General features: G+C 37.1%; 1 protein-coding gene across 4 annotated transcripts; it reads right to left on the bottom strand.

The window, feature by feature from the left end:
• TANK (TRAF family member associated NFKB activator) lies at nt 1-27,175 on the bottom strand. Of its 4 annotated transcripts, none has more exons than XM_057367640.1 (10): nt 27,079-27,174; nt 26,424-26,563; nt 21,953-22,099; nt 18,775-18,883; nt 17,821-17,933; nt 11,673-11,852; nt 10,302-10,369; nt 8,103-8,221; nt 5,783-6,399; nt 1-1,522 (listed from the first exon to the last, which is right to left on the bottom strand). In XM_057367640.1, exons 3-10 carry the CDS (start codon nt 22,049-22,051, stop codon nt 1,355-1,357), a joined length of 1,473 nt encoding a protein of 490 aa, XP_057223623.1. In that variant the 5' UTR covers nt 22,052-22,099; nt 26,424-26,563; nt 27,079-27,174; the 3' UTR covers nt 1-1,354. The 4 variants fall into 4 exon arrangements, with proteins under 4 accessions (XP_057223623.1, XP_057223625.1, XP_057223626.1 ...); XM_057367642.1 differs by having other exon boundaries at nt 5,819-6,399; nt 27,079-27,173; XM_057367643.1 differs by lacking the exon at nt 11,673-11,852 and having other exon boundaries at nt 27,079-27,175.
• Between the last annotated feature and the right edge of the window lie 449 nt (nt 27,176-27,624).

The raw sequence follows: 27,624 nt of genomic DNA, 5'->3' as shown, positions 1-27,624 counted from the left end.
TCCAGGTCATGCAGCAGACATGCACTGTACACGGCTGTTTATTACAGTACGCTCCGCTGACAGCCCGTCACAAACATGACATGATTAAAATAGAGAAAATAATTGCAGAAAAATCCATTTCTAAAAATTACGCAGGTGTTAATTCTTCCAGAAATTTGTCACCTGCAATCAAGTCTTTAAAAAGAAAAAGTGTTGTGCTTTGCTGCTATGAAAATATTAATGCTAATTATCAACATCAGGACTAAACTCTATATTCAGTTCAAATGCAAAAAGCAAGCACCCTTTATCGTTAATTTAAAATACTTGGCAACACCCCTATTTTTAAATTTGATATCAGTAAATCCAGAAAATGTGCAAACTTTATCAGACTGCAATGTTTCAACTAAACACAAATTTTAATTGCATTGAGAAAGCCACTAAGTATATTCAGGTTAAAAATAAAGTTACTGAGATTTGGGTGATTAGGTTTTCTCCTTTCCTTTCTAGTCTGTACCAGACTTGGGCAACCAACACAGCAGACCAGAAGGGAAGGCAAATAATCTTTGGTATTATGAGTTTTGCGGAAAGTTTAACCTTTTCTATCCTTCATAYGAATATAACCTGTTTCCTGAAAGCATTTTTAGTAATTATTAATGCTATAAAGGTATGTGAACAAGTTTTTTTTTTTAATAACATGTAACATAAATTTATAAAATCACTGCTGTTTCCTTTTGGCAAAAGGGTCATTTAGGTGTTGCTTTTGAAAACTCTCTTCAGWAAAAAATTCATCTGGGAAAGTCAATTATGCATTTATGTTACTAGTGAACAAGCCTATCCTCATTCTGGCACACCTGGATATCAGCTATTGCGATAATTTCACAAGAATGTGAATTAAGGGGTTCACTATTGTAAGTTAAATTTGGAAATTAAACAATATAAATGAAAAATGAAGGCCTACTTCCCCTCCTGTTTACTTTAAGAAGAACATAAACTCATCACTGGATATTGTAAAAAAAAATCCCAGCATTACACCAGTTTTTGCCAGTCAGATTAAGGCATTAATCCTGMAAGTCTACATTCATAAATATAACCACAACTTCAGGCCTATTCAGGCAAAGATTAATTGGTAAAATAAAAGTGACATCACTCTCCAAGTTAATAGTGAAGCATAACAAATAAAAATGTGAATTACAGTACTGAGTGAGTTTCATTTTGGCTTGTCAAAAGACAACTAAAAATGTACTTATCTCACAAACAATTTCAGTCTTGAGTTCTTGTAACAAGAAGTCTTAATTCTTAAACTCTTATCMTATCTATTGAATAAAGAAAATGTATAAATGTATGCAAAAACAGTGAACCATTGAATTCTCATACATTAAGACTGTACTTTAAAGTGGGAATTGAGATGCCGAAGAAAATCTTCCTTAGATGTTAGAGATGGTGGGAAAACTTCTCGACAGAATTCACATATTCCACACTGATTCAGTTCAGAGTCTGCATATGCTTGTGCCAGCAAATTATTGTCTTGAGGCTGCCAAATGAGCTAAAAGAAACAGAAAATTATTATTGCTGAGGTTTACAATGTGGTTTATATTATGCCATAGTTTATATTAAAAAAAAATACCTGCCTGTTTTAAACTAGGATTCCTTTACTCCTGCCTGGCCAAAGACTTTAACTAGAGAGAGTTCTCCCTTAAGAAAAGCAAGACAGGACTTTGTTTTTTTAAAGTTCTATAAACACACTATCCTTGCAAATATTTTAAAATATCTTGGTATCGATTAACAATAAATACTGCTAAGAGCAGAAGTCTGTAATATCAGTCTGGTACATCCTAAAGCTTTTCTTTAACTTTGTACTTCAGTGTATTACTGTAGAAGTCATAGTGCACAATAGCCATTTAGCAAAAATGAGAAAACACATTTTTATCTTAGATGTTTCTTGTACAGAGATAATATGATTCAGATTTTATTTCCATTCTTATTGGCATATAACTAATTTTCAGTTTACTTCCGAAATGACTACATCAGTGACATGGCTTAAGGTATGTATTTGCTCTGGTTGCTTTTTAGTATAAATGTGTCACAAATAATCTTGTTTGGGATTCCTTTTGCCATGACAGCGTCAAACTCACAGGGACCTTGTGAATATCTACCCATGCATTCAGGCARTTCTGTGAGCTCCGTTCTATTTGATTCAGCAGCTGCACTGCTCTTGGTCCCTGAGCTAGTTAGTTTAAAGGCAACAAGTCAGTTTATTCGACAGTGGAATTCAAGGCACTTAAGCCCAGARTCTAAGTGTACACTATTTAGAATGAACTAGGAAACAAAAAGTCTTTTATCAGTTTTCAAAGTAAAGTTAAAATTTAAGTTTCATAACTTTAATATTAGCAACGCAAGACCAAATAGTTATGTGGCCAGGGCAATCAGGTTTTGAGTAAATTGAAAACCAAATGCATACTGCTGTGACTACAAAGTGGAAAGAATGGCAGGAAGCTGGTATGAGCTTTGTATGGGGATGGAACTTAGAAGAGAGARCACCCTACAGGGTTTTTTTTTGGCTCAGTTTTTCCTCTTGCTTCACTCAAACATGAAAAGGCAATCAAGAATGCTTTACAAAGTAGTTTCTTTAGAAGTTTTAAATTTCTTGCTACTGAAACTTACCCGAGATTTTTAATTTTCAGCTCTTGTTCAAATTTTATCATGCCAGATAGTTAGAATCTATTATTTGTTTCTCCCATGGTAACTCACTGTACAACTAAGCTGGCTTTCATAGCGGTTAAACCTTTGTAAACCACCCTGAACTTCTTGGGAGTCAATTTCCTGCCCATTCTGTATTTAAACAGTGTTTAGCTTATCACATAGCAATAGCAGATTTACTGTCTTTCATTATGGTCAGCAATCCATATAATTAAATTGACTAATTAGTAATTAAGTGCAATCACACCACTTTTTCATCTCAAAGAGTCTACTTATTGTATGTTGCTGGTGTAAATTGCATATTAAATCTATCTAGACAGTGGCACACTTAAACAAGTTAACTTAAACACACTACATAAATGTGTTTGGAATTAATTGTTTCTGATATGATGTAAAGCACTGTTTGAAAAAAAGAAGATAAAATATTATTGTAAAAACTATTTGTCATCTCAGAAACAAAACAAGGGGAAGTACTCATCCAGCAACCCACACATGCAGGCATTTAACTTCCATTTCTTGAGTGCTAAACTTGTGCTTAATATCCTTGTCAGAACAGGGATCTATTTAAGCAGACATTCAATTTCAAAAACATTAATAAATCTTCAGATTAATAGACTACTGACTTGCTTGTAAAATCATGAACATATTTAGAAGAATTTTTGGTGGAAACAACTCCCTCAAAATGCAAATACCAATAAACGTGTGCATTTATATGGAAGTCTCAGCTAAATGTAGTCTGTAAAATCCTAGGTTCACTAATATCTATGTTTATTTTAATCTGCTGCTCTTTTCAGTCACTTTTTTTTTTAAAGTTACATTCTAAGAAAACAGTACTGAGTTTTTAGCTTTAGTATCCACATAGAAGGAAAGAGCTAAATTTATTACACCAACTGAGAGCAGTTCCAAGAACTTACTGTTGCCAAATCTATTGCATTTATGGGGTTTTCCATTTTATAAGTTAACATATGTAGTAAATACTTGAAAGTTTTATCCACACTAGAGAAAAAAAAGAGAGGTATATAATTCTTTCCTTTTTGGCTCTTCTTTCATTTTTKTAAGGGATGATAGAAGCTGTAAGCAGCATAACCACCCCTTAGAAAGGTGGTAAAAATACTAAGAACGAGTTTATGCATAAATTTTGCTAAGGTTAACACAGTGAAAAGGGCATGTATACAAGTACTTAAAAAAATTAGTACTTTAATCTACATACATAATATATGTGAATCAAATTTCTAGCACAATTTACAGTCAGAAAAAACCTCTAGAGATGAGTCCAGTTAATTGGGAAAAATATTTAACGACCTATTTTGAAGGCAGCTGAATAAAGGTGATGGATATTTAAATATGATACACGCAGATGTATGTTTAATGGATTGTAAAGTAATACTGGCTTGTTTCAAACTAGCTTCTGGATAAAAAAAAAAAAAAGTTAATCAATGCAGTGCTATTGTAGATATGACTTTCAAATACTGAAACAGTTCACCATTAGCTTTCTTTTTATCTGAGTGTTAGCATTAGTACATTTTTTTTCTCCAAAAAATACATAATTCACATTTTAAATGCTGGCTCCAAATTGATTTCCTTATTTTGCAGAACTACCAGTGGTCTAAGGCTTATTGCTATTCAACCACTGTTCTTTATTTTTTAAGCTGCATACTCTCCTAACAATTTATAACCATATACCAGCTGTTTCACTTGCTATAAAGTACAATGCAGGGTGCCATCTATTGAAAAATGAATACATAGACTAACTAGTAAAAGAACAGGCTGGAGAGGGAATACAGAAAAAGAGGATAGTAACAAGCAGTGGAGTGAATGCTTCACAGTTCCACAGGAATTCTACTAGCAATGAAATAAATACGTTAATTTGTTTAATGTAGTCACAACTTTAACTGAGGACCCAATGAAAAATACAATAAAAACTACAGTTAATAATTTGGTATAGAATTGATATCTCCCACATTACAAATAGATATTTGAAAGAGCTTTTGAAAAAAATCAAGCTAATAATTTAAAACAGCAAACTTTCAGTGCTTAAAATTTTCACTCAAAAGTGGTTTGCAATATAAAATTAAACTAGACTGGGTAAGTTTTAGGAGAAAAAAACATTAAAGCTATCATGTCCTACAAACACTTTCCAAATACTAGTTTCRCATGTCATGCAGTGACCAAATGGAGAGGTAAAGCTCTTCTGCTGCATGTACCTTGTCATTAGGAAAGAACACRTAACTTCATCCATGCAAACAGTAAAAATACGTGAATTCCACCCTCAGAGAATTCCTATTTATCACTATTTGATTATCCTTGAAAATCCCTCCTTTCACAAGAAAGAAGAAAAAACTCAGGAACAAAAAAACAAACATAAAATCAGTCTATAAAGCTCCATAATTTTGCCAGCTTCCAGCTGACATAGGATGTTACGCAAAAGAAGCAAAGTATTCAGAGATGTGAGTGTCAGAACATGCCAAAATGTTTYTCTGCATTATACAGCAACTGGGCCTTGTTTTCAATATTGCCCGTGGACTTCAGGCTATAACTGAAATTTAAGTTCAAATTACCTACATAAACCTAAAATAAATTAATGTAGTGAACTTTCCTTTATTAAAAAAAAATAATTACACTTTCTTCCTACAATGACAAAAATTTAAGTTTCTTAGAGAAGAGGAATAGGGTGTTGTTGATACTTTAGATTGAGACAAAAAGTAGCTATTTTTTCATAGTGGAAGTATTTATCTATTTAGCTTTCTACCTGGTCCATTTTTCATATTCTCTGCTGTACATGAAAAACAATTAAAACAAATGTGTGCCCTATTCAACTGAGAACAAGGGTAGAAAGAAAGCAATCTAGAGGGCAGTTTAGGATTAATGACAGCTTTGAAACAGATATAGAAGCAATTAATATCTAGATGAACTGAAATTTGTACAAGCATGCAGTGCTTCTTTCTGCTTACATTCCTGATGTTTCACTGAAAAAGCGTGTTGTACACATTCTCCAGTATTAGAATGAGAAAGAGATATTATCTTAAAAAAAGACTGATGAGGTATCTTATAGAATATATTAATCCAGTTTCAAAGATCTTTGCAAAATGTGTGTCTGAATCATTACCATTTTTTGAAATGTAGAGTATTTATAGAAGGATACCTGATGAGGACCTCTGACAGTTGTTCCAGCAGCTTCTAAAGGAAAAATTACTTCAGGTACACCCTGGTTTGTGTGCTTAGGTACAAATGTGAAACCACTGTCTGTTGTTTTTAAACATGGTTTGTCACAGATATTTTCTATGGGCATCTTTACATGATCTGGCAGGTTTGTTTTGTCAACAGTAGTTAAGCTTTGTAAAGCTGAGGTCATGAGATCAATGCCATGAGCTTCAAATGATTTAGGTTCCAATTTACTGAGGTTAACAGCATGGTCTCTGTGCTCCAGGTTAAAATGATGATCTTGAAGCATGTTTTCAGATATACCAGTACAAGGAACTGTTGGTTTTTCCTGAGTGCTCTGCAAGAAAGCAGAGTCATTGTCTGTAGGTGGAAACTTGACATTAAATTTAGAAAGTGATTCTACAGAGTTGTTGTCCTCATCTTGGCCCACTCCTCTTGGTGTGATAGATGTGATGCATGATGCACCTCTATTTATATCCTTTATAACCCGAGGCTTAAAAAGCTCTTCTGCTTGTTCATCAGTTTTATCAGTGCACTGTATCGGCATGGAAAACTGTATTTCTGTGAAGAAAAAAATGAAGAAAACATTAAATAGTCCACTGAAGTATAGTTATTGAAAATTTGGTACTGGGTTGTTTTTTTTTTTTTTTTTTTTTTTTTTTTTTTTTTTTTTTTTTTTTTTTTTTTTTTTTTTTTTTCCCTGCTTTTCTAACTGTTATTTTTTTATCTTTAAAATCAGATTGAGGTGTAGTTCTCTTTCACAAACATTAGTTCTGACACAAAAACTATCAGAACAGAAATAAAAGGAAATAATTCTGTTCTAGTAATTATATTTCTCTTTGATTTTTGGCTATAAACATTTTCCTCTTATTGAAAGTTATGTTGTCCCATACTCTTAACACATACTTGCATATTTACAGAAGTGTTCTGGCAGAAATAGAAGCTGGAACCCAAACCATTTCACACAGTGCCAAGAACATGCTAGGCACCATGAGCACGATTTTAGAAGGTATTCAGGTACTAAACTCCCACTTGTTTCCAAATTAGTTAAATATTTAAACTGAACAACTATTCAGAAATGGGACCATATTTTCYCTTTGTTTTGAAAATTTGCTCTTCATTTTTGGCATTATATTAACAAAAATGGTAATGATTACTCCTAATCAGGTGAGATAATAACTTCAGTAAAAATGGATTGTACAGCATCCTTCTGCCATCAATCAGATAGCGTAGTAAAGTGGAACACAGAAAGAACAAATCAAACATTAATCTATATAGCTTTTGTCATGTATACCTTTACACACTTAAGCACTTTTATCATCTGTATAGCTTATGCCATGTATAGCTTTTCACAGAGTTGAGTTAGGCACTTCTTTACGGAAATCAAAACCATTCTGAAGTAAGTTGCCAAACACACTTCCTCCAAAATTTCCACCCCCAAACAATGAAGTTATTAGCATACAATCAGAATATCAAAATACAGTTCACATAGAGCAACGTGAAGCAACAAGATCCACGTCAGCACTTCGTGTAATGGATGACCTAAATTAAAATCAAGTGCTGAAATCAGCATCTTTTGCTTCAACTATGTGAGTTTGGCAGGTGTTTATTGAAATCACATGAGAGTCTGATCCTACTATTAAGAAAACCTAGCAGAGAATACCCGKAGTAGCTTACATTATACTACAGGTAAGCATTAGCACAACTGGGCATTCAGAATCTTTCATAGTTTCAACAAAAATCAAGCCTTCCCTTTGTTTTCAGGAAGTGCTGGATTAAGCTTTTGTCCCATACAACAAAACAGTATTCAAACTCCGCACAAGAAAGTCTAGAAAACAAGTCCTCTGAGTCTCCTCAGTCCGGCAGTTTTCCTCTAACAGATATAGGGCTAGAGGCATTCATTGCAGACATCTTTTGAACTGACAGCTAAATTAAAAGCAAGCAAGAGCTGTCATTCACACAGTATGATGGGATATCACATGTAGTAAGTGCCTGCCTCTCACTCCAAGGGACAAAACAATTACAAGAGCCATTGATGTGATGACTGTCTTTTATAGCATGTGATTTGGAGCATTCGTCATAGAATGCCAAAACTGGCGGTGCGTTTTCTTGGTGAAATACTGAGCACCATGTGAACAGACTTGAAAAAGGCAGATGGTAAACAGTGGAAGTACTTCTATGTATGTGCAATTTGCAGTATTTTCAAATATAAAGCAAAGCTTTCAAACAGTTGAATCACAATAAGAGCTTAAGTATGATATTACCAGTTTCAGGTTCTGGCTTTATCTTAAATTTACTCAGTTGGTCTGTTTGTTCTCTGGCTAGCATACATATTCGATGACATTCTTCTTTCATGTCCTGGAAAATAGTCTCCGGATTCTCTCTGGAAGAACAAAATTGTAAATTAAAGAGTCAACCAATTCAACTTGTTGTGACCTTTAATCTAATCACACCCACAAATCAGAGAAAAAACAATAGTATAAGCTACTTTTCTTGGATATCTTGTTCCTCAACRTATGTATACATATTTTTGTTCTTCTCAGTAAAAGCAAGCAGAAAAAAAGAAAAGAAAATGTTGTCAAAGAGCTGTTTTGTCATACCATATGCATATATATTTGAACATAGGAACTGACCCTACAAGGAACACCCCCAAAAATCCAGCCTTTCAGGTATTTTGTGGAAGGGTATTGTTTCCACCTCATTCTAGGGAAAGTAAGATGCTGCTGCTATGAACAGTAATTGTTTTCTGTTGTTGTCAGTACGCTTCAGAGTGCAGAAGAAGGAGCACACAAACATGTGTTACTGCTCTTTCATTCTCTGTCTACCTGGCATTTTGGAGAGGAGTTTGTGAACTCATTCCCTCTGGTTTCATACAATATCATATGACTTTTTATTTTGAAGGAACTCATTGTATTGTATCTTTTCCAGAGTATCATATGGGAATCTGATATTTAGTTATCTGCACTGAGAATGGTAAAAATAGTTCATGCTGGTGTGTTTATTTGCCCAAGGACACTGTTATTTAGTTATGGATGCATCCATAAAATTCCCTTGTGAAATTTTGATAAACTTGCTGAGTAATTTATATTTTTAAGCACAATATAATGGATTTTATAAAATGAACTTCAAAGATGAAAAGGTGAAGTTGGATTTGTGTTCTATTTTGCATATTTTCATCAAAAGATGTCCAAAGGGATTTTTCTTTAATCCAGTGAAATGTTTTCCTTTTTTGTTGCTTATTCATTTAGCAATCAGACTGTGTTCCTACTTGTTGTGTTTCTCTTTTTGAAGACACAAATGTCTWTTTGTATCTCATTTGCAAAAAAATCTACAAAAGGAGTTAAAATTGCTACTGTTAACACATTCTGATGATTTTTCAGATGTTTTGATAAATAAGAAATAAAAAAAGATTGAAGTTTCTAATCATAACTTTAAAATATAATATGATTAGATGAAGCAGTCCTTATTTGATAGATATTTGTGATACTATATTATTTCAGTGTAAGATTACCAGTAATCTTACCAGTCACATACCTCTTTCCAAGAAAACAGTAAAGTAAGGAAGCTATTAGAGGCAGGGAGACAGAAGACAGGTAAAGGTTTTTCATTTTTTAGATATAAATCAAAAAGACAAACAAGTCTTTCTCATATTACAGTCTTATTTCCTCTTTCTTTTATCAYAAAGGAGTAGTGAGCCAGACTAAAGAACCATTTAGTTCATCTAGCCTATCTCTGGGAGTGGTCAAAAGCAGATGCCTAGGCAAGAGAATAAGAAGACAGTAAGAATTTATGATCCTTTTCCTTAATACACCCTTAACTTCACCTTAGAGAATCTTTTATCTGACCTAGCAAAGTTGTTAAAAGTGGCATTACTGCCTATCCTAGAAGAAATGCAAACCTAAGATTTTGGTCAGTATTTTTCCAAAATGACTGTCAGAAGAGGAAATCTTTTGACCCCTTGGTCATAGCAGGGGCTTGCTGGCTTCAGCTTGCAGATAAACTTGATTTTAAACTCTCTCATTTAGGATGGATCAGCCAAGAATTAYTTCTTCATGCTGACTATCAAGACCTCTTCCTGGCAGCACAGCAGGCTGTGTTGTCATCAGTTAATCCATTATGGCTCTACATTCCTGTCCAGAAGAGTTAATGCAAGGCAGTTGATGCTTATTCAAACTCCAGCATTAACATCCACTGCTGTTTCCCAGAGTCAACCTCCTGCTGAACCGAGTGGCTCTCTTTCTCCCTCCCAGCTTATCCTTACATACTCGTAAAGCCCCAGCTAAGGTTCCACGTTCCAGTCTCTATTAGCTTCCTGCATTAGCTCTTTGACCATTGATATCACCCCTCCCAACTCCCCACCCAGCCAGTGTTAGGGTGTTGTGTAGAAAAGAGGGAAACAGCTGGCCTTACTTAATTGCATAAAAGACAAAAGCAAATTTGAAAAGTGCTGTAGAAGTATTTACCTTTCAGACATAGGTGAAATCACTAGAGATAATTCAGGCTTATCTGGAACAACTTTCTTACTTTTCACCTTGAAGTAGAATATGAAAATATTGAGCATGTTAGCATATTAAGTTTTGCGCTTCACCTTGATATGAATAAAAACGTCATGGGGTCCTTTGCCTAGTCCTGTTGAAAGCTCTCAAAGCACTCTCAAAATGACAAAAGCAGTTTGTGTGAAATTCCTAGCTCGTTTAGTTTAACTTATCAACTCCGTGTGGCATTTCTCTGCTCATACTCTCTTGAAAGGGAACTGGTTTTAAGAATATTGCTTGACTGTAATTTTCTTTCAGTCAGGTAAGATTCAGTAAGGTAAGATTCTGTCTTTTGTGTAAGCTTGTTATGCAGCTATTTTAGCTCTTAAAAATTAATGTATTCACTGCAAATTTCAATGAACACGTTGGAAGCTAATATGTCAGGAGTTCTAGCAGTTTTTTAAAAAAGTTATTAACTTTGACTACCACCGTGTGGTTCACTCCAGTATTACATAGTTTTACATCTGCCAGGCATTAAGGGAAGTTTCATAATAACCAGTCATTAAGCTGCAGTTCCAYTAGAGCTACATTACCAGATGGCCTGGGTAGTTCATATGTGCTCCAAGTCAGACACGAACTTGAGCATGCCTGCCAAATCAGCTCATTTCAAAGATGTATAAGCTTAGAAATCTGTATAAGCTGATATAGCTTATAGCCACAGATCCACAGCCTACAGTAGTGTCTTACCTGCAGGGCTGACATGCAACTGCAGCTTGTGTAGATGCATTGAGCTGCCTTACACCCAACAACACGGGATACAAGTGCTTGCCACTGCAAGTCAAGCAATGCCCAGGAAGTCTACTAGCAACAAGTTACGTGTTGCTGTGCTCCTACCCTTACCTGTGYTCCCTTTAAATCAGGTAGCTAAGACGTGTATATGTGGTCAGATTCACATCAATGACTGCACTCTAGCTATCACACAGGAACACCATAGCACCCTGGATGCTATTCTGGAACAAAAACAGGGTGGCATAAAAATGAAAAAATCCACTCAGTCTTGGTGAAAACGTCAAACTGAAAATTATAAACCAGAAGTGCTAATCTGGAGTTTTCACAAATATGAAAATTTAAAGACATACCATAAGATAATTAACATACAAACTAACCAATATGTATTTAATGGTGTTCCCTATGTGCTTTATATACTTTGACAATTTCCTACTAATTATACAATGCTGAAATTTAAAATAAATTTATTAGAATAATTAGGATGAATTCCAAACATTTCATATCTGAAAGAAGTAATAATTTACAAATGTTTGTCTTTTTAATTTTATCTCTACTTGTTTGTTATCTTACCTCCCTTTTATACGTTGGCATCTGTACACCCTTTTGTGCTTCACTTAATTCATGCAATTTGCTTTTCAGATTTCTTATCTTATCATCTTGACTGGAAATAATAGATAAAAGCTTCCTTTCCTTTTGATTGCTTTTGTCCTCAAGTTGCTTCAATTTCATGCTCTCACTGTCTAACTGTTCCTAAAAAATAATTTTAAAAACACCAGTACAATTAACAAACTGAAGCCTGTGGAATATCACTATTCAGCAGTGTTTAATAATAAGCTAAATTTAGGTTTTGCATCATAAGTAAYGGTGACTCTTGCTTATTACATTATCAACTTTCAATTGATAGTAAAGACTTTCTACCACAATACATAGATGTAACTTGTGGCACCCRAAACTGCACACAGTGCTTGAGGTGGGGCTGCCCCTGCTGCTATGAAAACCTTATAGTTGTTAGTTTATGAAATCGAGAGAAACACTAGTCTTGAACTGTATCAAGTGTCCCAAAAGGTGTCCCCAAGCCCCATCATTGCCACTGCAAGAGAAGTAAGCCAAAAGRGTTAACTCTTCAAGAAGAATGTAAGTGAACTGCAGTTAAATRTTCTGTAGGCAGGTATGGCAAGATGGAAGAAGAAGGAAGCAACTRAGTGCTTTTTCAAGATCTTTTATTTTCAAGTGGAACCTAAATAGGGTGATGTTGTGCATTTGGAGAATAGGTAGGTAGGGGCTACCCTACTAGACAATGACAGCCATGCAGGGATAGGCCTAGAGCTGGTTTACCAAGACACCAGCTGGCTAAGCATAGACATGCAGCTGAYACAACTGTCTAGCCTCAAAAAGTTATACTAGCTGGAAAAAAATAAAACCTGCAGAAAAAATAGCTTTGAAGGCATTGGTTTATAGTCTCAATTGTGACTGAAAAGCAAATCTACAGTAAGAGCTTCAATGCAACTCCAGAGTTGGGTAACGTCTTAGGGATCCATATTAAGCCTCTTCTGCTCAATGACTTCAAAACATTGAAGCAAAAMCAGCATGTTTCAATCTCAGCAAAACTCCTTAATCCTAACCCTTCTATGCTTCGCTTTTCTGGCAGGTCAAATTCAATTTCCCATTTAAAAAAAGCCAAGGGGATACAGCTTATCCTGTATTTTCCTTCATCATTATTTGCTGGAAATCCAAACACCTAGGAAAAAGCTTTCATCAAAGACAGCATTTGTCCTTGAAGAACAATTGTATGTTAAAGACRGTAAAATAACTCACTGAGCCTGTGATATAGCATAATTTATCTCTTTGAGACTATTACAGYTCCAATTCACATATTGGCTTTCGAAAGCCTTCAAATAATCTGAAGGCACTGCAGTAATGGCCAGTAGTTCTCTTCCACTTCTCCCACATCTGCAGGATGTGAGGACAAAATTTAAGCAAGCAGAGAAAAAAAAACACATTGGAAGAGCTATGCAACATGTTGCAAAAAGACATAATTTCCATATACTGATGGAAATCATCATTCTTGTGCACCATCAGGATACCAGGAAAAGCACTGGAGAAAAAATTACACCATTTGGGGTATTTCAGTAGTAAAACCCTTCACAGCTTGATCTTAGGAGTTTCCAGTACTGTGTCTGGTGGTCTGCAATGATATACTAATCCTTATAAACTGGCTGAAGTTTGTAAACTTTAAAAACTTCATAAATATGTCACACAGGTCATACCTGCTCAGTTAAGCACCTGGCAAYACAATGCACTCTTTTAAGCATGCTGGTATTAGCTGCCAGAAAAGTGGTTACATATCTATTATGAACAAATCAGTATCTTTCCTTTGCAGAGGATTTATAGGATCAGAGAACAACTGAAGGTGGAAGGGACTTCAAGTGTTCTCCAGCCTCTAATCAAATCAGGGTCAGTTATGATGTCTGATCAGGTTACTCAGTTTGGTCTTGAATTTCCCAAGGATGAAGGCTGCACAACTTCTCTGGGCAACCTTTTCCAATGCCTGGCTGTYCTCATAGTGAAGCGTTTCCCCCTATGTTCAGTCTTTCCTGTTTCATCTGCCCATTGTCTTTTATCCTCTTGCCATGCACCACCCTTAAGAGCCTGGCTTTATCTCCCTGATAACCTGAATGTAGGTACCAGAATGCTGTTAGCTTCCCCTGAAGCCACCTCTTCTCCAGACTGGGCAAGTGCAGGTTCTCATGGGATATGTACTCAAGTCCCCAGTAATCTCAGTGGGGCTTCTGCTGAACCCACTGTGGTTTGACAATGTTTTTCCTGTACTGGAAATGTATTACATGCAATGTACTATCCAGTGTAGTAGACGCAGCCTGGTGAATGCTGAACAGAGGGAAATACTCACTTCCCTGGCTGTGCTAGCTGTGCTCCTGTGAAGATAACACAGGAAGCTGTTGCCCTTCTTTTCTGTCAGGACACGCTGCTGGCTCATGCTCAGCTTGCTGTCTAACAAGATCCCAGCTCCTTTCCAGCAGAGCYGCTCCACAGCCAGTCAGTCCCCAGACCKTACTGCAGCAAAGGCAGGTCCTTTAATTTTCCCCTGAACTGTGCTATAATGGCCTGTTTCATGGCTTCTTAAAACAAATGGTCAGGTGGTTTCAAGGAAAAACACAATTCAACTGATGAACTATAAGTGGTCTAAAGGAATATTAACTGTGACTTTTAACAGTTTCCCCACAAACTCTTCTCTATTATTGGGTAAAGCTAGATTAAACAGATGAAGCAATAGGAGAAAAGGCTACCAATACCAGAATTTCTTATATATTAGGACCTAATCCTACTGCATACCTCATACCAGCAGCAAAGAACAGCTAAATGCACAATCTTATTAGCCAGCAAAAAATCCAGTACAGTTTTCTTTGCATTAAGGACAGGAAACAAAGTGACACTAGAGAAGCTTGTATGGACTGGAACATGCAGCTCTACAAGACTGCTGCAGTAGCTGCTCTTAGTTATACAAGTAATTTTAGGACCATAATTTAGAACATACATCTGTCCTTCCTCTGTTTATGTCCTGCACAAAAAAAAAAAAAAAGACCTAAACATTAATTGCAAGATGAACAGTTTTGTATAACAAATGTTGCATTATTCCTTCCTGACACAGCTTCCTCCCTGTTTTCATGGCACAAGACACTCTGAATAAACAAATTCCACTCAGTGTTTAACACTGAGATTCTTGAAACAGCAAAATGGGATCACRAGCATGTTTTCTTGTCACAGGTGTTGACTTTAGCTTCATGTCTTAATAAGTTTACAATGATTCTGATGTCTGASTGTACTAAAAAGTAGAAGCTGGACACTATCTCGTTTCTAAAGTTTTCTGTTTGCTGCACAGCTTTGGCTCTGAGACAGTAGCTGGATCCAAATTCTTCCTACTTAATGAAGTTTAGCCAGGGTCTCAAAACCAGGCAACAATATAGGGTGCTTTGGTTTTCTCAAGCAGMGGGCTGAAAAATTCTGGTGATCTTGTATATAGTTTGGTACTGCCCACCAAGACAATGTGGTCCACTCACCTCTTTCAGTGAAGATAAATGTGAACAAAAACTACTCTAAAGCATTTTACRACACACAGGCAACAGAACTTGAAAGCAGCATATTAAATACACAAGTATGGTCACCTACTAGAAAACATAGAAAAGATAGCCCCTCGCTCATTTTAAATCTCTGAAATTTAAGCACTTATCATGCACCTATTACAATCAACTCAAGATTTTTATTAACTTTACTGCAGGACAGAATACAGTCCACTGAAAAATCCMATTGGATTTCACAAATGACAGTTTCAAATCATATCAACAAACCCAGGCACCTCCAGCCATGGGAGAGACACCGAGTTTCAAGGACACTGTAGAGGATAATGGCTGTAGGAATAATTTAATTGGTTTAGACCAGAGTTTAAATTGAATATTATTAGAAAAATACAGGCTTTCAAGTAGAATATTTGAACTTCAAATTTCAATACCTGAAAAAGCTAATACTTTATTGAACTAGGTACAAGAAAACTATAGTAGGTTAGTGATAGGATGATGGATTTTCAGTGTAAAGAGATGTAAAAATATGATGTCTGGGGAAAAAAAAAGTACAAGAAAACAGGAGACATTCATGACACATCCGTTAGTAAATTCCCAGATCTTTATTGCAATAGTTTCTATGTATTTATTAACACTCAACAGATGTTGGAATTCTCCAATTTTTCCCTTGAAGCGTRAATTCCACTGGCTGACTACCATGGGTTTTTTAATTCAATAAAWTGAGAACTTGTGTAGAGAGCCTGCTGTATATCTTCACTCACAGCCATGAATGGCACGGCCAAGATGCAGCCAGAGCTAATAGRAGTGTGTGTGCCTCTGCTGTGCTATCTGGATATTCTGTATCACCCTTGCCAGCTTCGTGCAAGTTTACTGGACACCATACCAAACGTGAGGGTCTTCCTTGCATTGGAGGGATGGTGCAAATACCACTTGCCTCTGCAGAAGGCAACCTTTATCCAGTCAAACATGTTTTCCACAAGATCCATGCTATTTCCCAGTAACACTTACATATTGTAGACTGGGTCAACCCAACTTTGCACAGGTTTAAATCTCTACACATCCCCTCTAAAAAGACCTTATTTGAACAGCAATGTGCCTGGGTTTGGATGCAGACAGACTTATATAGTTGATTCTACGTGGAGGTATTGTAAAAATATTTCTGTTCATGGAAAAGAAGAAGCAAAATCTAGATGAAATACCTGTTGCTCAGAGGTAACTGCAGTTATTGGCTACACAAAGCAAATATGCAGATAAAGAAAATAGCCTACATTCCATTAGGAAAATAGCTGAAATAATGATTCCAGCTCCTCATGCATTGTCTATAATATCCTGTACAGATCACATAATTTCAGTGTTTCCCCATGAGAAGAGCAGATAACACAGCTTCCTTTCATTTCTTACTCATTATATGCCTAAGTTGCCTTCTTTAGTAAGCATTCAAAAACAAGAGTATGAAATATTAGACTTGGTCAGATCTTCATGTGCAACTCTAAGACATAATTTTTATCCACCTCAAGACAGTGAAATGCAAAAATATGCAAAAATGTTCCGTCAAAGAATTAACCCTTCAGATGTGTTTTAATCTAAGTAAGTGCAAAGATTAGGAAAGAAATGAYATCTTATGATTACAGATTCCAGTGTAGAAAAGTTATATAAAGACTTCCTTTTAAATAGAAAAGGAGTATATTTAAATACTTGCTGACAATATGTTTAAAACCTTTGCAAAGGCTTAGCCTCATATAAGATTCCTTCAGGATAATTAAGGAAGCACCAGTAATCAATGAAATTACTTTTCAATTAACATTTCTGATTAAAAATGTGTTTCTGTGAATTTAGTATAATTAATTTGTTTGTAGCTTAGGAAATAAATCCTGAAATTGATTSTTTTTAATTCAAATGCCTGATTTCTCAGAAGGGTCTTTTTACAACCCTTAGAGAGTCTCTGCTGTGGAGCTATGGAGATTCACATTCARAAATAAGAGACTTCATTTTACAAGACAGTTCTCAAAAACCACAGCGAGATGATGTACGATAAGAACAACACAACTTTGTGCATCTCTGTCACCATCTTTTYTCAATATGTAAAATCCATTCAAAGCATTTCCCAGCTCTACTGTGCTATTACTTTACTCATATTYCTGTTGTACTCAATAGGCTGTAGTGAAAATCTTAATGTTACTTCAGTGAGGAGAGGCAAAAGAGCCATCATCTTAACACTAACTATTTAAATACCCCAAACAAATCAGCATCTCTGGAGCAATGGATCATTCACTTCCCACTCCACCACTTTTTGAGTGCATATTCTCCATTTCTTGCAAAAATACAGAGACGGTTTGCAATGTGAAATGCTCTTGTAAGAAAGAAAARGCCCTTTTTTGGGTTTCGGCAAGTTAAGTAATAAATAAGCAACTAAGTTCCTGCTTTATGATCAAAACTGTTCTAGGGAGCTTGATGGCCAAACAGAGATTTCACTGAGGACCAAAGATAATGCTTAGTGCACCTAAACAGCTGCACTCACATGCAGTTCAAAGGCAYCAGTAAAAATCTCACTTATCTTTTAGGTTCTCACAGTATAATCACAGCACAAAAGTAAACTTAYGTTAAACATACTACAGGTGACATACCTTTAGGAGTTTTTCTTTTTGCTTTGCTACGTTCAGTTTTTCAGAGAGCTGGCTGAAAAGTAAGTTGGATGTTTCAATGTCTTCATGCATCAGAATGTAAGGATGCGCATTGCCTTCAATTAAAGAAAAAAAAGCAACTGACTTTCGCTGCATTTTTCTCAGCCAGCTTCTAAGTACAGGCAAAATTAAAAGAAGCTAGACTTACATTAATTCCTTTATGTTCTTTGACAAGCCTTCATATTAAACAAACAAGAGAAGCCAAATTCTGTGCTTAGAGACAATGCAAGACTAAATCGGCATTAAAGAAATGTACATGTACTCTTAAAAATAAAAGTCAGCCACTTTGCTAGTATTTATGGAAACCAGGAGTGTTAGGGTAGTGTGAATAAATATTTAATGAGCATGGCAGATTAACACATGGTTACTTTGACTCTTTTCTCTTATTTGTGTAATACAGTAAAACAGTGAAAAATTATCCATCAATGACTATTTGATTTGAAAGAGAATTACCTGCTTATAAAGCTCTGGTTATGCAATAAAATTAACATCACAAGACTTATCTCATATAAAAGACATATAATCATAGCACTCGCATCTAGAACAACCCAAGATAAACTGATTAACACATAAGTGTAAAATTATGTGACAATTTTTAGAACTCTAATGAATGATTTGAACCCCTATTTTTGTAACTTTTATTGCCTTCAGTGTAAGCAGGTTCTACCTCTGAAGAAAATCTCACCATTTCTTGAAGAGGATAAAGAGAGACCCCAGAAGTGTTGGATTTTATAAATAGATCTTGAAACGGCACATTTGTGTTAACTCTCACATTCACAGGAAAGTATGATACCCATTTGAAATATGTATATTGTAAAAACTGAAGCAACAAAGTCAGAACTATTCATCAGTGCAACACAGCATAAAAAGCAATAATGTGCAAACTGGAGTACATACCTCTATTAGCATTCAGAGCAGCCAACTGTGATTTCAGTTTTGCAATAATGCTGTTTTGAAGCTCTATCTTTTCCTGCTGTTCACGTATTTGCTGCATGTAGTTTTCTGTCTGCAAATATAATTTAATTAGCATTAATCTTACTCTGTTTTGACTAGGGGTCTCCTATTTGGCATATAAAAAGCAGCTCTGATTTTTAAAGATAACTGTGGTTGTGTCCTCTATGTAAAAACCTTTGGCAAGTCCATCTTTTTGGGACGGTATTGATTAGAAAAGGTATTACAGGAAGTAAACCTGAGTTTTAATAACTGTTTCAGATGTGGCAGTCRTAAAGGGTAATTCTGAAGTTAGGATTCTTCATTTACAGATGTAGAATACATCAGGCTTAAAATTAAAATTTTACTATTCTTCGGAATGTTTGTCAGTTAGCTTATCTATAGAAAGAAGTAAATTCCCCCCGTGTATTTTCTAACAAATTATATAAAAATAGGCTTTTAAAAAGACAGATTTTAAATGGAAAACAATAACATTGTTTATTCCATATAACAGATATTCTGTAAATAATTTTGACTGCCTGTGTTTCTTTGAATGTAGTGGACTTGTTTTTCTAACCTACATAATGGGGCAGGGGAGGAAGGTAAGCAAAAAGCCCCATCCTTAGTCTCCAAAACTACAACGCATGCTATAAAAAGGCCACACAGATGCCTCTAATAATACTGCTTGTATTTCACCAAACTGTATAAATTTTGCTAGACAGTCCAYTAACTGAATGAATGGCCAGGCGGCAGGGAGATGCTAATATTCAAAACTATTATTTCATTAGCAYGTGCCTAATGCTGCAGTTACAGCACTGCTAAGAACAAGCAAGAAAACTTGTGAAATCCCAACAGGAAAACTTTCAGGAATGCACTGWTTTTTTCTGAAATTAGGAATATGTCTATTACTGAACAGGTCACCACCTGTCACCATCTGGAACAACACTTAGCATTGGTTTAATGTCTATTCATAGTTTATCCATAGTGCTATCTACTTCTCAAATTTCAGCCACATTTAAATTCCATACCCTCCTACTGCCCACTATGTTTGTTTGTAAAGCAGGCAGGAAAAAAATCTACAAACAAAATTTATTTTAAAAGACCAGGTAGTAGTTGTACTATGAGAGGGTTTTTTTTGTTGGGTTTAAAAAAAAAAAGTGATCAAAGAGCAGTACACTCCAGCAGCTATAAGAGACCTCATGAAGCAGAAAAATCACTGAGAACCAAATTGAAAATGTACAACAGCAATGTCTTGTCAACACTTCTGTACAGAGCACAGACATGACAGCTAAAACAGACAGAAGAGAAGATGCTTTTGACAGCCAGTGTGCACAAATTATTCCTTGAGTCAGATGGCAGCAACAAGTTACCAACTAGAAGATCTGCATGACAACCAACCATCCATCTGTATCAAACACCATCTGGCCGAGATGACTCTGGCTTCTGTGTGCTTGACATGGCTCCCAGCTCTAGAGACTGGCAAAACAAGTGGCCTATCGGTAACTTAAGTAGTAAACTGTTAACAACAGCATGGTGGACAATCCAACAGTGTGTGGAGGCCACACAATGAACAGAGTAAGTTACTAGAGTAAAGCACTGTACAAAGGTCATTCAAAAACCAGAAGTTTGGTTAAAAAAAAAAAAGCAACACAAATGAAAAAACCCAAGTAATTTTAGTATCAACTCTTCTTGAAAAAATACTTTTGTTCTCTTGAAATCATAAAAATCAACTACAGAAAGTTTAATTAGGACTGGTAGTAATCCTTTATCAAAGGCTTAAAATTTTTTATTTCTGAGCCAGTGAAAATGCAGAGACCAATCTTGCAAGCATTTAGTTCACTTARTACTGATGATCTCACACTTTTCTGGTTGTCTTGCACAGACTTTAGAAGGACTGTCTGGTCTTGTACTTGATGCCTTGTTTCTTGGTCAAAGATCCTTTCACGTACTTTTAGATGACTCAGGAGTATTAACTCAATTGGCTTTCCTTCAAATAGTTAATAGTTCATCCTAAGAGATAGATTTTAAAAGATCCCTAAACATTCCAAAATGTCTTGCCTTTTGTTAATTAGTTGCAATTTCAGCACAAAATCACACTAYTTATGCTTGTTATGTATAGAAACCTCTACAGATTTACACCAGCACTGCTGCAAGACTATGAATAGAGACAGACTCTACAGAGGATGATTGCACACATGACTGGCTGCAATGTGTTCTATGATGCCTTGGCTAGTTTATTTTGCCATACAAGGAGATGGCAATATTGGTCCCAGGTATCAGAATATTTTCTCTTAGATCCTTCCCTGCTTCCAGTCTACTACTGCTCCATAACTTCACACAGATTATGGTCCATCGGGCCCCGAACAAAGTCCACCCTACCAGTTCTASTAAGAATCATAAAGTCCTGTAACACCAGAAACATTCAAGCCTTCCTGTAACAGAAGCTCCATTGCTGGGCAGAATATGTATAATAAAATGATGACGACAAAGGCCAAACCTGATAGCTTTGCAGTATGCTGTCCTACTYGAGAAGTTCTAGAGGAGTTTTGACTGAACTAATGTTTTCTGCAACAGACTAAGCAAAAATTCAAAACTGTTTCTCACTGGTCAGAATGCCTCCAGAATCTGTTACTTCACAATTAAAGAATAAATGTACAGGCTATTATTTTTAAAAGAGGAATACTTATTGTAGCAACTTCAGGTACTTTTTTCAAAAAAATGGTTTAATTTAAGCTAWTTATATTAATAATATACAAATTAATTTTTAAGAATGAAAATTAAATTTCAAAAAGTACTTCATTAAAGTTAGGTAAATTTTATACATATTTTGCTGTTTACATTAGAAGACTTCATTAATCCTCCAAAACAGACAACACTTTTCCAACTTTTAAAACCCCCAAAAATTCAAGGTCAAAAACCAGAAACCCAGTTTGTTCAGTTGTTGTTTCAATTTAGTACAACTCTGCTAAATTCAAAGCTTAATGAATTACTTAGCAGTGTACCGGCATGGTTTCATAATGGCCATTTCCAACTTTAACAGATGCACTAAAGTGTGCATAGCTACAGTGAAACTGGTATCTTTATGTACTACCATCCTCAATGGCAAGGATGGCTTTAAAGATAGAATTCAGATCCCAACACTTACTTTTTGCTGTAGTTCTTTCACAGCATGGTCCCTATCCATGCACGCTTGTCGATAGGCTTCRTAAGCTTTGTTAAGCTGCTCACCAATGTTTTTGTCCATAATTCCCAATGTTGTTTCATCACTGGAAAGATGGTCAAGTTAACAGATCTGAAAAGTAATCACAAGGAAAACGAGAGAAAACGAAGAAACAGTCGTAKGTAAGTGAAAACATGTACCACCAAGTCATGTACCACTACTGTTTTCAAGTTATACTTGCAGTATGTTTGACCATTAACTCTTGACCATTAACCATTAACATCATAGCTTGAACTATAGCTCTGCTCACCTCAACCTKTTATTTTATTTCCAGGGATAGGTTTAAACAAAAGACAAACAAAAGCAGCKTAACTCTGAATCAAATTCTGGATGYATAGAATGTGAAAATGTRTGTGTAGTTACAGTGTTTAAGACTAACACTTAAAATTGGCGCAGATCACCAGTTACCTGATTTTATGTGATCTCCCAAAGTTTAATGTTTGCTGTGAAATCAAGACAGCAGTAATAAACAAAACTAAACTCAGCTTTTGGCATTGTGTGGAAAAATGACACTCTGAAAAGCCTGTGTCCATGAAGGAGACAGAGGAAWTSTGTAACTTGAATAAAGGAAGRAAGTYCACTGGGACATGCACCCCTGGGGTTTTCYCTCTCAAGGTTTTGGAGGATSCAGCCTCCTTTTATCCTGAACTCCTGGATAGAAGAACTCCTGGAAGAAGTTGYCTTCTTCCTTTCCCCATTGGCTGAGGTACTRGGAAAGTACAGCCTTCCTGAAGTGCCTATCACATATTCCCCCCACCCCAACCCTGTCATTTTCCCCCAAAGTTCAGAAACTCAGGCTTGTGAGGACCCATTTTTCTACTTCAGGAGTCAAGTTGTCTGGACTCTGTAATGAAYCAGCATCTTGAAGCTGGTAGAGACACTAAAATACATTTCAAAGATGTTAACAYCCATACTTTCACCCATGGAATTCTTTGTAAAGACRTTMGCACACATCTATCAGCATTAAGAAATAAAAAGATAAARACTCAGGTCACACAAACTTATCCTAATCTGTGCCAAATTGGAAAATGTCAMCACAAGCTACCTTACAAGGTGAGTTAAAACATCTTGTATCTAAAAATCAGTAATACCAACCAGTACGAATTATAAAGAATTGGACTTTTTCACACAATATTATGAACTTTTTACACTTCGTGTACAATTTCAGTAACAACTCCCAAAACTACAGCTCATGAACTTTGACACRTAAGACTACAACACTATTAAATGTCACAGACTCCAATTCCAAGAACTTTGCAAACACAGGTAATTTACTTCTACAGTAATATATTAATTTTAAGATCAAAATTTTGCATAAATACAGCAGAGAACATGTTAGTGAAGTCTCACCCCCCCAAAAAGAAATGATCATTAAGAAAAAAAATTAGTAATTTCGTCTCTCCTGGTATTTAAAGCAGGGTGGATTACCACTGTCATTTCTCACAATCTTYTGGGATTATGCATGAACCACAAATACTATTAAAGAAAGTAGTGCAGCCACATGAAAAAAAAAACAAGCAAGAAGAGTATGAGGGTAACTTGCCTTGGACCCTGCTCAAAATTGTGAAGATTGAAGCTTGAAGATTTTGTTAATGTTTTATTGCTTTTGAATATCTTCTCTATCATAGGGCTTGAATACAGAAATGTGGCCTGACTTTTCTAGAAGGTTCAACAGACTATTGTATGGACAATTTTAATTTTTGTCCTGCAAACTTTATTTTACTGATGTGTTCCCACAGTGAGAAAAAGTGAGAGTACCTTAAGTCCAGCATGGCTGTACTTTAATAGTGGCAAAGYGAATTCTTTAGCAACTTGGAATCTTTTAGGGATCCTTTGATGTGACAAGCATTTCTGAATTCCAAGGTTATAAGTTTTGTATAAAAGGCTTTCTTTGTTTTTTGTTTTTTTTCTTTTACTTGTTTTGTTTTTCTAAACTAAGTTCAGTAGTTTATAATCTCAGTCAGTGCATACTGTTTCAAAWCATTGTTAGTAACACAGGCTACTTCATCCAGCTCCTTCCTTCCCCAAACAGTATCCCTTCACTAAATGGAATACTCATTCTSATACCTGGGATGAACCTTTAACTAAATGGGTAGGCTTCCTTTCAGTTTCAAATGAAGGACTGTTCTATGTAGTTCAGTGAATAAAATCAGATATTACATCTGCCTTTAGGGACAGATGCTAAACTGCAGAGGGCATTGTTATAATTGAAAATTAATAAAAGGGTATTCTCATATTCTTTAAAAGCTTGCAAAGTTTGCACCAGTATTGATTTTGCACTCTTCTGAAACTCTCCACTCTTAACAATTTATGTAGTAAGTGGCAGTTCCTGTATACATAAAAGGTAACTTCGAAAAATGAATGCAATAGGAAACTTAAGTGAGTGCAACTTAAGAAACTATCTTAAGCTTCTAATGGAGGAAATAGGGCTTAGCTCTATTTGACTCACAGTTCACAGAAAATGAAGGCTTTAATTTCATTCATGCAAATTCAAACCTCCATTTGAAAACCAGTATTTAAAATTTATACCTAATTTCCAGCCTTTTACTCATTCATTGAGACTAGGAACATTAACAAAGAGTACTGCTGTCATCTGGACTGATGGTATCAAAATTAATTGATCCAACAGCAGAACTGTAGCACTGTGCCTGACTTCCTACTTGGTACGGAGAAACAGTTTACTGGTAGCTCCTYAAAATTCAGACTCCATGCAAAACTAATGCAGCAAAAGTACATTTAGTATTTAGTTTTAAACTGGATTGGTTTGCTGATGCGGTTTACAGTAAGGTTGCTTGTGCTGGAAGAAAGGGAAGGGTAAGGTCAAAGAAGAAATGAATGTCTAGGGTATGGGGCAAATATAGGACAAGTTCTTCTAGCTATACAGTGCCATCTTAAATTGCCACTAGTACTGACTTTCWCTGATGCTTTCTTACCGTAAACCCTATCAGCAAACCACTCCAGTTTAAAACTAAATACTAAATGTACTTTTGCTGCATTAGTTTTAATGCAGATCAGATCCACAGACCACTTCAGATGGCATGATAACACAAGGGAGCCTGCACAGGAACAGGAAACATCAGCAATAGGGAGAACTTGTGCGTTCAACAGCAGTACTGGCTTTGAATTGTAACATGAAGTCACAGTTATGTAACWGTATCACAAGTCTCCACTGCCACTGAGAAGGACAGGCCGGCCTTCCCCCATCTCTGGCCGTGTATTTTTGCCGCTTGCTGGTACCACTATTAGTACTTCTATGCTACGCAGTTGAGTATGCCAAAGTAGCTCCCTACTTCCTCAAAAAAGTAACAACCAACCCCCTAAAAAAACCAGCCTCGAAATTAAAACTGGAGCTAGCTGCTGGAGCACTACTACCAGCACAAGGAGGCAGTGGGAACATGCGACTAGCCGTGGGCAGGACTGCCGCAGTCTACATTTAGATTGGATTAAACTACTCTGTAGTCACACCCCGGATTGCCTGCTGCTGGAATAAATAACTGCTTCTTATGTTATCTGTCTCATATCCAGAACTCCTTGCAGTTAGAAAAACTGGCTCATTTTCCTGCTTCTCCTCCATAGGCATCAATATTTATCAGGGAATTTGCCAACTGTTCCTTGTCATTTACCCTTCTCCCTGCATCCAACGTGGAGGAAAAAAACCCTCTCAACAGCCCTAAAAAAMCCCCCCCAAAACCAAAAAACCCCAACCCAAATATCCCTGCTATTTTAATCAGCTATGCTTAGTTACGCTGTATCCAAACAGCAACTGGAACATAATTCAGCCCAAAGCTAACAATCCTCATCCTTAGCAACTTACATTCTGGATATTCATTAGATCCCAAAGACTTTCACAATCATTAACATCAAATGTAGTCAGCAGARATAGAGATGCAGCATTATAAAATGCTGCATTTGTTCTAACAGGGACAGAATTAGAGGAAGAGATTAGTTCCAGAGGTTGTCCTGCAAATGTGAATACCTGTGAGTGCTGYGTTGCTGGAGCTACGGCAATGAGTACTGGAATTTCATACTGGAGTAAAGACTTGATACCCACTGGATAACCATTGGGTACAGCAAATGTTGTAAGACAAACTTTTAGGTAAATAAACTGAGTGAAACCTGCAGCTGATCTTAAAATACTTGCTTCAAATCAGAAACATTTTGCATAGGTGGGGGGAAAAAAGAAAGAAACAGCAATATGCATTTTCTGAGTCAATGCCAAAAAAGCTCCAACACAAAGATTAGCAACATATTTCTGCTGCAATCCAAGCTCCACAGCTCAACAGAGTTTTCGTACTAGTTTTCATATTGCCTCAGAAAACACCTTGAATTATATTTAAAAAAATGGTTTTATCTAATCGTGTGTACATACAAATTAATTCATAATACACACTCCTACCTCTCATAGGCTCATATGAGAGATGAGAACATAGGTGCCATCCAGCTGCCGTACTTCTCTACATGTTTCTGCTTTCAAAACAGATTTTTCGATTGAAATATTTTGTAAGTTACACAACCATCATCTTGAGAACTGGGAACCTGTTGAGGTAATAATTTGTGAGAGACTGAGAACTCACTGAACTTTCTGTTTCGTTTTTTCCCCTTATTTTGTCTGAGTAGACACAATTCCTGCTTTGCCCGACTGCGGGATGCGTCGTTAACCCAGCAGGAGCGTTACAGCGGGCAGCCCGTGTGCGCTCAGGGCTCGGGCCGGTGATTCCCGGAGCGCTGGGGTTTGCTCCCCCCGCCCGGGGCAGCCGCCTCTTCCTGCTCCTGCGCTCGCCGCCCGGGCCATCCCTGCCGGCAGCGMTCCCGCTCATCCCGTCCCCCGCTTCCCCGCTCCCGGAGCGCCTCCGCACGCAAAAGGCTCGCCCCCGGCCCCGCTCCCGAGCCGGGCCGAGGGGGCAGCGGCACCCGGGGGCAGCGGCAGCCCCGGGAGCGGGGGCGGAAGCGCGGYCCGGGAGCGCACGGCCCGCACTGCGGCCCCGGGCCGAGCCCCGCCGCTCCCGGGGGAGGGCGAGGAGCGCCTGGCTTCCAAAGCCACGCAGACTTACGAGCGCCTCACGGAGCCCGCGGCCGCTCCCGGCACAGGGCGCTCGCTGCTGCCCGAGCGCCTTAACCCAGGAACCAGAACCGACTTCCTGCCGTGCCTCTCTCTCCCCGCCCTGTGACGGGGCGCTGCCCGCGCCGGCCGCGGGTCGGGGCAGGGCAGGGCAGGGCAGGGCAGCGGCCGCCGGAGCGCAGGAGCCGGGTGGTAGCAAGAATGGCACCTTTCTTGTCCTCCCCATCCCGCACAAGGATGGGAGCCTGTCCGCTCGGCTCCGGCTGTCGTGCAGTGCCTCTTCTGTCTGGCTGCAGAAAACCCYTGACGCAGAATTTGTGCTGCTCCCGACTTCCACAGCCCTCTCCTATTTCTGCCTTTCCATGACTTAGAGTGATTTGTAAATAACAATAGTTACATTTGTTATATGCTTTCCATGCTCAGGGTAGTTTCTTTCYGAAGGGTCTGTTGTAGGTTACTACAGTGGCCTTCCCCCCCACCCCCTGCATTTATTCCATGCAGGCAATGAATTTTATAGGTAGGAATGAAATGGAAACAC

The sequence above is a fragment of the Malurus melanocephalus genome, unplaced genomic scaffold (genome assembly GCF_030028575.1).
Source record: "Malurus melanocephalus ecotype Western Australia unplaced genomic scaffold, MMel_1.1 scaffold_81, whole genome shotgun sequence".
In the NCBI taxonomy this organism is placed as follows: Eukaryota; Metazoa; Chordata; class Aves; order Passeriformes; family Maluridae; genus Malurus; species Malurus melanocephalus.
Note: the sequence above shows the minus strand (reverse complement) of the source record. Positions and strands in the feature narration are given on the sequence as shown.